This window comes from Phyllobates terribilis, unplaced genomic scaffold (assembly GCF_046119375.1).
Source record: "Phyllobates terribilis strain yellow unplaced genomic scaffold, ASM4611937v1 Scaffold_12__6_contigs__length_324123572, whole genome shotgun sequence".
In the NCBI taxonomy this organism is placed as follows: Eukaryota; Metazoa; Chordata; class Amphibia; order Anura; family Dendrobatidae; genus Phyllobates; species Phyllobates terribilis.
The window spans coordinates 95260689-95275167 of record NW_027362772.1 but is presented as its reverse complement, the minus strand read 5'-3'; the positions used below and the strand labels follow the sequence as shown (position 1 = coordinate 95275167).

Here is a 14479-nt window from a genome sequence, read left to right as displayed (position 1 = left end):
TGTCTGGCTTGGTGATCCTTCCTTTCAGTGACATGTCTGGCTTGGTGATCCTTCCTCTCAGTGACATGCCTGGCTTGGTGATCCTTCCTCTCAGTGACATGCTTGGCTTGGTGATCCTTGCTCTCAGTGACATGCCTGGCTTGGTGATCCTTCCTTCCAGTGACATGCCTGGCTTGGTGATCCTTCCTCTCAGTGACATGTCTGGCTTGGTGATCCTTCCAGTGACATGCTTGGCTTGGTGATCCTTCCTCTCAGTGACATGTCTGGCTTGGTGATCCTTCCTCTCAGTGACATGTCTGGCTTGGTGATCCTTCCTCTCAGTGACATGCTTGGCTTGGTGATCCTTGCTCTCAGTGACATTTCTGGCTTGGTTTGTTCTTCTTGCCATCGATGGTATTGATAAGGTCCTTCTCCACCACATTTCAAAGCTGTCGATTGCTCTTCTGTCTTGTTTCTTTATCATCCAGGTTTTGTATCTATATATTACTACAGAACAGACCGGACTATGTACGAGCCGTGTCGTCTTCACCAGTGAAATGTTCCTGGATTTGAAGACCTTGTCCGGTGACTTCATTGCTTATTTGCCCACAGCTCTCCTCTTATTGACGTCCGGTGTCGTCGCTGCATCTTCAGGGATCATTGATCCGAGTAGGTTGAAGTCCTTTACAGCTTCCAGTTCTTCGCCAGTAATAAATGGGTTTTCCTCTTAAAAAAAAACAGCAGGTACAGTGTGGAGCCGCTGCTTCGATCTCATTGTCAGCTCTGCAGCCAGTCACTAAGCTCAGCGGCGCTGCGGATGTAGACAGCATTAGCTACTGAGCTTAGTGATTGGCTGCAGCAGTGATGTTATGAGTAAAGCACACGTCAGCTCTGCAGCCAGTCACTAAGCTCAGCGGCGCTGCGGATGTAGACAGCATTAGCTACTGAGCTTAGTGATTGGCTGCAGCAGTGATGATATGAGTAAAGCACACGTCAGCTCTGCAGCCAGTCACTAAGCTCAGCAGCGCTGCGGATGTAGCCAGCATTAGCTACTGAGCTTAGTGATTGGCTGCAGCAGTGATATTATGAGTAAAGCACACGTCAGCTCTGCAGCCAGTCACTAAGCTCAGCGGTGCTGCGGATGTAGACAGCATTAGCTACTGAGCTTAGTGATTGGCTGCAGCAGGGATATTATGAGTAAAGCGGACGTCAGCTCTGCAGCCAGTCACTAAGCTCAGCGGCGCTGCGGATGTAGACAGCATTAGCTACTGAGCTTAGTGATTGGCTGCAGCAGTGATGTTATGAGTAAAGCACACGTCAGCTCTGCAGCCAGTCACTAAGCTCAGCGGTGCTGCGGATGTAGACAGCATTAGCTACTGAGCTTAGTGATTGGCTGCAGCAGGGATATTATGAGTAAAGCGGACGTCAGCTCTGCAGCCAGTCACTAAGCTCAGCGGCGCTGCGGATGTAGACAGCATTAGCTACTGAGCTTAGTGATTGGCTGCAGCAGTGATGTTATGAGTAAAGCACACGTCAGCTCTGCAGCCAGTCACTAAGCTCAGCGGCGCTGCGGATGTAGACAGCATTAGCTACTGAGCTTAGTGATTGGCTGCAGCAGTGATATTATGAGTAAAGCACACGTCAGCTCTGCAGCCAGTCACTAAGCTCAGCGGCGCTGCGGATGTAGACAGCATTAGCTACTGAGCGTAGTGATTGGCTGCAGCAGTGATGTTATGAGTAAAGCACACGTCAGCTCTGCAGCCAGTCACTAAGCTCAGCAACACTGCGGATGTAGCCAGCATTAGCTACTGAGCTTAGTGATTGGCTGCAGCAGGGATATTCGCTGTTGACGGGACGTCACTAATGCAGCCAAAACACAGAGACCATATCGGAGCGCTATTGCTGTACCGGGATAGGGTGAGTACCTGCTGCATATGTTTTTTTACAAGTATTCAATCATTTGGGGAAGCCTTTTTTAATATTGGAAAATCCCTGTAAGTTTGGGCAGCGATAGATGATAGATAGATATCAGACAGGTCAAACTTGCGGCAACTTTCTGATCACAGCGCCCCCTTCACTTCACTATGGTGCCTTCTATAAGTCCATGGACTCTTCCAACGGGGATTTTTAAAAAATTGCTTATAATAGAGGAAATGTAATTTCCTTTATATTTTAAGCAAAAAAAAAAAAATTTTTTCATCTTTTACATTTTAAAAATTACAAAAAGGAAAATGGGCCGATACAAAAGTTTGTGCCCCCTGCGTGGTTAGTACCTAGTAGCGCCCCCTTTGGAAAGTATCACAGCTTGTAAACGCTTTTTGTAGCCAGACAAGAGTCTTTCAGTTCTTGTTTGAGGGATTTTCCTCCTTTCTTCCTTGGAGAATTCCTCCAGTTCTGTGAGATTCCTGGGGCGTCTTGCTTTCCTCTCCTATTTTGAGATCTAGCCACAGATTTTCAATGATGTTCAGATCAGGGGACTGTGAGGGCCGTTGTAAAACCTACAACTTGCACCTTTTGAGGTCGTCTATTGTGGATTGTGACGTGTGTAGGATCATTATCCATATGTAGAAGCCATCCTCTTCTCAACCTCCGTTTTTTACAGATGCTGTTATGTTTGTATCAAGAATTTGTTGACATGTCATTGAATCCATTCTTCCCTCTACCCGTGAAATGTTCCCCGTGCCATTGACTGCAACACAACCCCAAAGCATAATTGATCCTCCCCCATGCTTAATGGCTGGCAGGATGTTCTTGTCCTGAAATTCTTTGCTCTTTTTTCTTCACACATACCTTCGAACATTGTGGCCAAAGATATGTATATTACCCTCATCGGTCCACAGGACTTGTTTCCAAAATGCATCAGCTTGTTTAGATGTTCTTTTACACTTCTGACGCTGAATTTTATGGTGATGACACAGGAGAGGTTTTCTTCTGATGACTCTTCCATGAAGGCCATATTTGTGCAGATGTCTCTGAACAGTAGAACAATGGACCACAACTCCAGAGTCTGCTAAATCTTTCTGAAGGTCTTCTGCAGTCAAGCGTGGGGTTCTGATTTGCCTCTCTAGAAATCCTACAAGCGGTTCTCACTAAAATTTTGCTTGGTCTTCTGGACCTTATCTAGACCTCCACTGATTTGCAGCTACAAATAGTTCCTGATCTGTTTTGTGACTTTTGGACACTTGTTCCACTAATGATTGTAGTAAATGTGCGGCATGATGCTGACGTGTCTGCATGGAACGACTATGAGCTGTTAATGAACGCTTTTTTTCTACAGACAAACTCCGCACTCAATAAATTATATTGTGCATTTTTTTTCTAAGTAAGCAAAAAGCCCAACTAGAAATCTTCCTTCTCTGGGGACACGAGGAAATCCCAGCTATGGCCTCAGAAAATATATTTTTTCTCATGTGTAAAGGAATGTGCAGCTTTTAATACCCTGAGTGACGGCAGCAGGTGGCTTCCCATCACCCAGCATCGCAGATTCCTCCATGTGATGTTAGTGTGGAGTGTAAAACCCTGCAATAAAATACCGGATAGATGCCCACGTCCTGATACAGACAGAAAATGCCACAATGTATCGCCCCCCATCCAGATGCAATACCAGCGTTTGCTGAGTGTCAGGCTGATGACCATTGGACCATATCGGACTTCAGGTGTATTCATTAGACCTTATTCTTGTGTTCACACTGAGTTTTAGTAGGAGTGTTGTAATATAAAAACTTCTGTAGATTGAAGAGTTTTTTTTTTCTTTTATTGTGTTCCAAACATATGGAATTAGTGGCCACTGTGGAATAAATCGATACCTTATTGATCCCCATAACACTACAAAGCAATTGCTGTGAATGCAGATGTTACCATGTACTTTTAACTAACCATGGCTACTGTGTTACAGCGAAACATAAAAGTGAGAAAAGTGATTAAAACTTTACTAAAAGTTTGCTTAACCCTTCCAGCACTACTTGCATAGTACTACTACTACTTATCAGCATATTTTAAGAGATGGAGCATATATTCCTCTATATAAATGTAATCCCCTCTTTCAGCAGAACATATAAACTTATCGAGTACGAGTAATATGGGATGCAAATGTATCAAAGTTTATTGACAAATGGAAGGGTATCAAAACTTATCGAGTGCAAATAATATGGGATGCAAATGTATCAAAATTTATTGACAAATGGAAGGGTATCAAAACTTATCGAGTGCAAATAATATGGGATGCAAATGTATCAAAATTTATTGAAAAATAGAAGGGTATCAAAACTTATCGAGTGCAAATAATATGGGATGCAAATGTATCAAAATTTATTGAAAAATAGAAGGGTATCAAAACTTATCGAGTGCAAATAATATGGGATGCAAATGTATCAAAATTTATTGAAAAATAGAAGGGTATCAAAACTTATCGAGTGCAAATAATATGGGATGCAAATGTATCAAAATTTATTGAAAAATAGAAGGGTATCAAAACTTATCGAGTGCAAATAATATGGGATGCAAATGTATCAAAATTTATTGAAAAATAGAAGGGTATCAAAACTTATCGAGTGCAAATAATATGGGATGCAAATATATCAAAATTTATTGAAAAATAGAAGGGTATCAAAACTTATCAAGTGCAAATAATATGGGATGCAAATGTATCAAAATTTATTGAAAAATAGAAGGGTATCAAAACTTATCAAGTGCAAATAATATGGGATGCAAATGTATCAAAATTTATTGAAAAATAGAAGGGTATCAAAACTTATCAAGTGCAAATAATATGGGATGCAAATGTATCAAAATTTATTGAAAAATAGAAGGGTATCAAAACTTATCGAGTGCAAATAATATGGGATGCAAATATATCAAAATTTATTGAAAAATAGAAGGGTATCAAAACTTATCAAGTGCAAATAATATGGGATGCAAATGTATCAAAATTTATTGAAAAATAGAAGGGTATCAAAACTTATCAAGTGCAAATAATATGGGATGCAAATGTATCAAAATTTATTGAAAAATAGAAGGGTATCAAAACTTATCAAGTGCAAATAATATGGGATGCAAATGTATCAAAATGTATTGACAAATAGAAGTGTGTCTATATAATGTATACATAGTAAGCAGAAAGAACAAGATAAACAGTGTCTATACATTATGATACATTTCTATTTGTTTATTAAGTATTTGTCAATACATTTGGATACATTTGCATCCCATATCTCGATAGGTTTATATGTTTTAAGAGATGATCTGCTTAGAAAAAAAAAGTTGACGTTACTCCCTGCACTCGACACAATAGTGCAAAAGTTTTTTTTGTTTTGTTTCTGGTCATTTCATGCTCTTCATCTATAACTCAACCAAGAAGAAAGATAATGACGGACACATCTATATATTAATAACGGACGGGATTGAGCCCCTTGGATTTCAGGGACGCAGCTCTGTTTTATCGGACTCTGAACAATCACAGCAGCACAGAGCGTTCCTCTGCCCTGTCGTCTCTGACATCTATATATTAATAATGGACGGGATTGAGCCCTGTCGTCTCTGTCTGACTACCACTGCCTTATCCACACAGAGCAGCCGGCAAGAAACAGGGAGCAGGGTTGAGTTTCAGAGAGGAAAAAATCCTTAATGCTCGCTCCCTCAGCCTCTGTAATGCTAGGATGTCGCCAATCTGCTTTGAGGGATGGAAAGATTAAGAAGAATAAAAAAAAATTGCAATAAAATATGTGTGAACGAGGGGGTAATTGTGGACAAATGCAGCATTGAAATTCATTTTTTCAGCTCTTTTACACACCATTACAATCTTATTTTCTGCTTGTTAATGAGATCTTGTTGGTCGAGGGTGGGCCGAGCTGCCCAATATCGCCGGGTAATTGCACATAATTTTCTCTTTACCAATGATTTGCATCAGTTTTTTTTTTTTTTTCTAATTTTGTAGTATTTAACACCCCTTCCCGCGCCCGGCAAGTCTCATTTTAAATGCCTATTATAAGCGTGGCGCCTTGGAAAAGAAAAGAAGCCGGGCGCGATAGGAAGAAAGGGGGAGAACGTACAAGAGGCCCATGTGATTATCGCCGAGCGCACAAGCAGGTTACAGCACCGCGCCATGTTATAGAAACGCCGTGCGGGTTTACAGTCTAATAATCGACAATTGTGATGCTAATGTTCCAGAATTTGTCAACTGCAACTATTCCTCTATAAAGACAATTACATTGGTGTTTAACATAAACGCAACAAACATAAAATCAACGACTGGAAATCACGCCGCCTAATATATTATAGATTATCTCTTTCTGTCCGTTCTTCAGCTTTCCGCCATAACTAAGCGAGAGTGCTGTGGGCTGGATCAGAAGATTAGGACAGAATCGGGGGGACGAGCGAGAGCAGATCTGTGTGCGTTCCATCATTTATATTTCTAAAACTGATCTATTTACAGACTGGTAATTATTTCTGCGTCCGGAGCGATGTAGCAAAAATAAGGCTGCAAATGTATCTCCGGTTACAACCTCGACCATTGCCGATGCATTTCTAAGGTTCCATCGCGGTGCAGACTTGACTTTTACGAGGCGCTGTGCAATCCCAGTTTTAACCCTGCTTTATTCTTGTGTGGCCGATATGCCACACAGTGCTGGCAATTAACTACACTAGATTAAATGCATGACATTCTAGATCAAGATAATGAGATATTGGATATCTAGAATATTTTCCAAGAAAAAAAAAAGGGTGGAAAAAGTAATTTTCTGTTCTTTAATGAGCATGGCCTTAACTCCTATAGTCCCTAATGTATTCCATCTGTAAAAAGCTCAGTATCTGCGACTGCCAATACTCCCCGACATTGATCTCAGTCCTCACAGTGTCCACTATAATATACAGTGCTCCTGATAATTAGTTTTTATTCCTCTCAGTGTCCAGTATAATATACAGTGCTCCTGATAATTAGTTTCTATTCCTCTCAGTGTCCAGTATAATATACAGTGCTCCTGATAATTAGTTTCTATTCCTCAGTGTCCAGTATAATATACAGTGCTCCTGATAATTAGTTTCTATTCCTCCAGTGTCCAGTATAATATACAGTGCTCCTGATAATTACTTTCTATTCCTCTCAGTGTCCAGTATAATGTACAGTGCTCCTGATAATTACTTTCTTTTTCTCAGTGTCCAGTATAATGTACAGTGCTCCTGATAATTAGTTTCTATTCCTTCAGTGTCCAGTATAATATACAGTGCTCCTGATAATTAGTTTCTATTCCTCACAGTGTCCAGTATATTATACAGTGCTCCTGATAATTACTTTCTATTCCTCCAGTGTCCAGTATAATGTACAGTGCTCCTGATAATTACTTTCTATTTCTCAGTGTCCAGTATAATGTACAGTGCTCCTGATAATTACTTTCTTTTTCTCAGTGTCCAGTATAATGTACAGTGCTCCTGATAATTAGTTTCTATTCCTCACAGTGTCCAGTATAATATACAGTGCTCCTGATCATTAGTTTCTATTCCTCACAGTGTCCAGTATATTATACAGTGCTCCTGATAATTACTTTCTATTCCTCCAGTGTCCAGTATAATGTACAGTGCTCCTGATAATTACTTTCTATTTCTCAGTGTCCAGTATAATGTACAGTGCTCCTGATAATTACTTTCTTTTTCTCAGTGTCCAGTATAATGTACAGTGCTCCTGATAATTAGTTTCTATTCCCCACAGTGTCCAGTATAATGTACAGTGCTCCTGATAATTAGTTTCTATTCCTCACAGTGTCCAGTATAATATACAGTGCTCCTGATCATTAGTTTCTATTCCTCACAGTGTCCAGTATATTATACAGTGCTCCTGATAATTACTTTCTATTCCTCCAGTGTCCAGTATAATGTACAGTGCTCCTGATAATTACTTTCTATTTCTCAGTGTCCAGTATAATGTACAGTGCTCCTGATAATTAGTTTATATTTCTCAGTGTCCAGTCTAATGTACAGTGCTCCCGATAATTAGTTTCTATTCCTCAGTGTCCACTATAATATACAGTGCTCCTGATAATTAGTTTCTATTCCTCAGTGTCCACTATAATATACAGTGCTCCTGATATTTAGTTTCTACTCCTCATAGTGTCCAGTATAATATACAGTGCTCCTGATAATTAGTTTATATTCCTCCAGTGTCCAGTATAATGTACAGTGCTCCTGATAATTAGTTTCTATTCCTCCAGTGTCCAGTATAATATACAGTGCTCCTGATATTTAGTTTCTACTCCTCATAGTGTCCAGTATAATATACAGTGCTCCTGATAATTAGTTTATATTCCTCCAGTGTCCAGTATAATGTACAGTGCTCCTGATAATTAGTTTCTATTCCTCCAGTGTCCAGTATAATATACAGTGCTCCTGATAATTAGTTTCTATTCCTCCAGTGTCCAGTATAATACACAGTGCTCCTGATAATTAGTTTCTATTCCTCCAGTGTCCAGTATAATGTACAGTGCTCCTGATATCGTGCACATGTGCTGATGACATTATCTACATCTTTCACCTGACTTAAGTATCTCTTGGTATATACTTCGCAGAGCATCCTGCGCAAACATTAGCGTTCCAGTTCCTGCAAAGCTACAACTCCCAATGTACCCTGACGTAAGGATTCCTGCTCTAGATGATGTTTAATACAAGTTGCTTGCTTTCCGACTTTACTCAACACTGCACTAATAACTGACTTTGCAAAAATACGTGCACCCTTTTCAAAGCTAATTGCACCATCTATGCAACCATACCAAAAATAGGATATTAAAAGGGTAATACGCTACAGATATTTATGGGACTACAATGACTGCAAGAACCCCAATTATTGTCCTGTTACGTAATGTGTCATCTGAACACCTGACTGTGATACAAGAGTCTGGAGGGATAGATGACTGGGGAGTGGACATTTACCGCTTCTGCTTTCCAGAAGGATTAATGGATCTACCGCTGCTTACCTGTGGGGAGAGGCTGTTACCGACCGGATTCATATGGTTGGATGGACCTCCTGGATTGATAAAGCTGTCGGAGTAGGTGGAGAAGCTATGCCTGGCTCCATAGGTGGCTCCTGTATCTGCAGTTGCTGCAGATAAACCTCCTTGATGCATGGATGACGGGGGAAGAGGCTGAGGTCTGTGGAGCGTGCTCCCTCCATCTATGGGTACAGAGACATGAACGTTGGGTGATATCCTAAATGTGGTGATTGGGACTAGGCCCTGACCCATGATATGATGAGTATGACCCATGATATGATGAGTATGGCCCATGATATGATGAGTATGACTCATGATATGATGAGCATGTCCCATGATATGATGAGTATGGCCCATGATATGAGTATGGCCCATGATATGATGAGTATGGCCCATGATATGATGAGTATGACCCATGATATGATGAGTATGACCCATGATATGATGAGTATGGCCCATGATATGATGAGTATGGCCCATGATATGATGAGTATCACCCATGATATGATGAGTATGACCCATGATATGATGAATATTACCCATGATATGATGAGTATGGCCCATGATATGATGAGTATGACCCATGATATGATGAGTATAACCCATGATATGATGAGCATGATCCATGATATGATGAGTATTACCCATGATATGATTATGGCCCATGATATGATGAGTATGGCCCATGATATGATGAGTATGACCCATGATATGATGAGTATAACCAATGATATGATGAGTATGACCCATGATATGATGAGTGTGGCCCATGATATGATGAGTATGACCCATGATATGATGAGTATGGCCCATGATATGATGAGTTTGACCCATGATATGATGAGTATAACCCATGATATGATGAGTATAACCCATGATATGATGAGTATGACCCATGATATGATGAGTATGGCCCATGATATGATGAGTTTGACCCATGATATGATGAGTATAACCCATGATATGATGAGTATGGCCCATGATATGATGAGTATGGCCCATGGTATGATGAGTATGGCCCATGACATGATGAGCATGATCCATGATATGATGAGTATAACCCATGATATGATGAGTATGGCCCATGATATGATGAGTATGGCCCATGATATGATGAGTATGACCCATGATATGATGATTATGGCCCATGATATGATGAGTATGACCCATGATATGATGAGTATGGCCCATGATATAATGAGTATAACCCATTATATGATGAGTATGACCCATGATATGATGAGTATAACCCATGATATGATGAGTATGGCCCATGATATGATGAGTTTGACCCAAGATATGATGAGTATAACCCATGATATGATGAGTATGACCCATGATATGATGAGTATTACCCATGATATGATGAGTATGGCCCATGATATAATGAATATAACCCATGATATGATGAGTATGACCCATGATATGATGAGTATGACCCATGATATGATGAGTATGGCCCATGATATGATGAGTTTGACCCATGATATGATGAGTATAACCCATGATATGATGAGTATGGCCCATGATATGATGAGTATGTCCCTTGATATGATGAGTATGGCCCATGATATGATGAGTATGACCCATGATATGATGAGTATGGCCCATGATATGATGAGTATGGCCCATGATATGATGAGTATGGCCCATGATATGATGAGTTTGACCCATGATATGATGAGTATAACCCATGATATGATGAGTATGGCCCATGACATGATGAGTATGATCCATGATATGATGAGTATAACCCATGATATGATAAGTATAACCCATGATATGATGAGTATGACCCATGATATGATGAGTATTACCCATGATATGATGAGTATGGCCCATGATATAATGAGTATAACCCATGATATGATGAGTATGACCCATGATATGATGAGTATGGCCCATGATATAATGAGTATAACCCAAGATATGATGAGTATGGCCCATGACATGATGAGTATGATCCATGATATGATGAGTATAACCCATGATATGATAAGTATAACCCATGATATGATGAGTATGACCCATGATATGATGAGTATTACCCATGATATGATGAGTATGGCCCATGATATGATGAGTATTACCCATGATATGATTATGACCCATGATATGATGAGTATAACCCATGATATGATGAGTATGACCCATGCTTTAGGTACGTTCACCTATACAGATGTAATACGTGTGGCAATATATATGTGAGTGTGACGGAACCACAGCAAAAGTTCACAAACAAATCTACTCGACAACGTGGAAGAGCTTTATAATCCAAAGCCAAAACATAAGAGTGACGGTCCTGACCTTGAGAGAGGCTGGCCATTGGGTACGACGCCTCGGAGAGCTGGTATGGGGGCAATGAAGGCATTCCTGTGGGAGGAAAACCACCAGGCAGTAAGTGGTTAAAGGCGGCCAGCTGGTTGGCTCCTGCTTGTTTGCGCCACCTTGCTCTTCGGTTACTGAACCAGACCTGTAGTGGGCAGAGATAAAACTAGTAGGATTAGCAAAAAAAAAGTAGTAACTTTAATAATTACAGATGCAAATATATAAATGGCGACATCCTAATTTACTGCAGATTCAAGACAAGGAGATGAATAATGGCGTCCAGAGTACAATTTTATTAAAGTGCTGTGTTGTATCTGAAGACATTGCAGTGGGGTGGTCGGGCCGAACACGATGGGAACGCTCTTCAGCTGCCAGGATGTTAGCGTGAGGAAAGGGACAGGAATGCGCCAAACAGCTGCTGCAGGAACACTGGCAGGTCCGCTGGACAAGCTGCCAGAGGCCGGGGCTAATCGGCTCATGTGGAAGAGAAATATGCAAGAACGTCTTCCCAGAAGCCCAGCTGAGAAGGTGATTTCACTTCACAGACCCTCCATAGGACCTCTGCACCATCGTGCTTTCTGGTGACTCTACCGATGGGGCATATTGCACCATAGACTTAACCCCAGGGTATCAGAGGCTGTGATTATCTCACACAATTAGAGAGTTAGCTCATGAGACAAGATATTTCCATATACATTCTGTATATTGTTTCTCTTCTGCAGGCAGCCTGTAACCCAATCCTCGTACTTCTGTCTATAGTTCACTGTACCCCATGCTCAATCCCTCCCCACCCGACCCCCACCCCCCCATCCTCCAGAGACCCTATTATATTCACAAATCTGTTCACACCCTTCACCCCTTGGATGCCTGTGTCCATATCTGACCTGAAGTTACGCCGTCAAATACAGTCCTTTGTCCAAGAATTCCCACAAGTTCTGTAGCACCTGCTCTGTATCTATGTACACAGACACAGTGCCCAGCATGTTTGCCTTATTCATACATTCACATTAGGATTTATATCCATTTAGATAAAAAAAAAAATAACAGCTAATTGCTCTTTTTTTTTAAAAGAAAACTAATAAAGTAGGAAAGTTATTTGGGTAGAACTTTGTATGGTCATATCAACAGCTTGCATCACTTATATTCATTAGGTCATATAGCTCCGTCCCCCCTCTAGTCCCTAATACCTTTACTCCTCTCCTTTCCCTTTTGTTTGTATGTCTTTTACCTATCCTGCTTTGTTTTTTAGTTTTATAAGGAATTTGGATAGCATAATATGTTACATCTATATCACAAAGTAATCTTTATTACTTTTTTTCAAGCCTGTTTCTTGTTGAATCTTTCAGTAAAAGTTACAATTACTAAAAAAAAAAAGTAATAAAGTAGACGCCATTGAGCAGGGACCCCGCGATGCATACCTGCACCCTGGCCTCGGTGAGCTTGGTCCTCTGTGCTAGCTCTTCCCTGGTGTATATATCTGGGTAATGTGTCCTTTCGAAGGCTTTCTCCAGCTCTTCTAGTTGCTCGGCGGTGAAGGTTGTGCGGCTGCGGCGCTGTTTCCTCTTCAGAGGAAGGTCCGGTTCTGACTCCACATCTGACCCTTCATCCAAACGATTCCCTGATGGAAGAACAATACTGGTTTATTATCATCTGTTTCCAAATCCATTCCCTTTTTTTCGGTCTGTAAAGTACAATCACTGTCCACCTTTGCTGTCATTGAGTAAATGCCTTTATTTCTATTGAGGTGTACTGTTTTGAAAGCTGCAGAAGCCGTACACCTGTGCATGTGAAGGCGTCGATGCTTCCTATACGGCTTTCCTGGTAATAATGTTCTTATTCCCTCACAGTTTATTTATAATGGTGAGGGTCTAAAACACAAATTACATTGCAAAAAATGCTTAATTAATTTTTTTGCAAAAAAAAAAAAAAAGCTTATATAATTGAAGAAATATGAGAATGTAAATGCTACACCCAAAATTGTCTGCGTATGAGAATATATATACATTTTTTTTATTGAAGGAACGTTCTCATTCTTATTGCAGGTTACACCTTCCAAAAAAAGGCATCTTCTAATGCAAATTTTTGGGAAGACCGTTCTGCTACTCATAGAAGTGGACATAAGACACTCCATGTGTTGCGGATACATTGGGATTTGGATTAATTTACCAAATTCTGAAGGATACAAGTGAGTTAGATCTTGCTACGACATCTCATATTTGCAAAAATTGAATTATAAATTCCCTAAAAAGACCAAAAAAAAAAAGAGTACGCTCTGGGCTTCTGTACAGAACCAAAGTGAGCGCCCTCCGGCTGTGAGCTGGAGTCAGTGTAACCGCGCACATCTCAAGGTATAAATGAGTTTAGAAGTAAAGATATTGGAGAACTTGCTTAATGCCTTTCATCCTTATTATTTCATAATGATACAATTAACAGCCCCCATCTCCGAACCATTAATGTTCCCCGGCTCTGAGCCGCGGACACGTACCCAGATAATCTCTGGAAATATGCCCACCTTGTCTATATATTTGCTGCTCAGTAATTTCACATAATCCTCTTAGCAGGGAAGGCAACAGAATAAGTGGGGATGTGACTTTATCGTTCTCAGGTTAGCCGACTTTTAATGAAAATGTTTGAGTCCGGAGGAAAGTGATGGGCAAATCCGCCTGGTTTTACCAGTTTAGGACATGAAATGCACAGAAATAACCCAGAAACGTATTTTTTGTTTGTTTGTTACTTTGTCTATATTAGGTTTTGATGTTCCATTCTTTTATTTTTAGGTGTGATTTTTTGTTTGTTTGTTACTTTGTCTATATTAGGTTTTGATGTTCCATTCTTTTATTTTTAGGTGTGATTTTTTTTTGTTTGCTACTTTGTCTATATTAGGTTTTGATGCTCCATTCTTTTATTTTTAGGTGTGATTTTATTTTTGTTTGTTACTTTGTCTATATTAGGTTTTGATGCTCCATTCTTTTATTTTTAGGTGTGATTTTTTTTTGTTTGTTACTTTGTCTATATTAGGTTTTGATGCTCCATTCTTTTATTTTTAGGTGTGATTTTTTTTTGTTTGTTACTTTGTCTATATTAGGTTTTGATGCTCCATTCTTTTATTTTTAGGTGTGATTTTTTGTTTGTTTGTTACTTTGTCTATATTAGGTTTTGATGCTCCATTCTTTTATTTTTAGGTGTGATTTTTTTTTTGT

At 40.0% G+C, this 14479-nt stretch overlaps 1 protein-coding gene across 5 annotated transcripts in view; it reads right to left on the bottom strand.

The window, feature by feature from the left end:
- Positions 1-14479, bottom strand: part of PAX7 (paired box 7) — a 142221-nt gene that overhangs the window by 52468 nt on the left and 75274 nt on the right. For all 5 annotated transcript variants that reach the window (XM_073656173.1, XM_073656176.1, XM_073656172.1 and 2 more), the window contains exons 5-7: positions 12698-12897; positions 11259-11424; positions 8937-9133 (exon numbers count right to left, since the gene is read on the bottom strand). In XM_073656173.1, coding sequence (XP_073512274.1) covers positions 8937-9133; positions 11259-11424; positions 12698-12897 — 563 coding nt within the window. The remainder of the gene's footprint in view (positions 1-8936; positions 9134-11258; positions 11425-12697; positions 12898-14479) is intronic.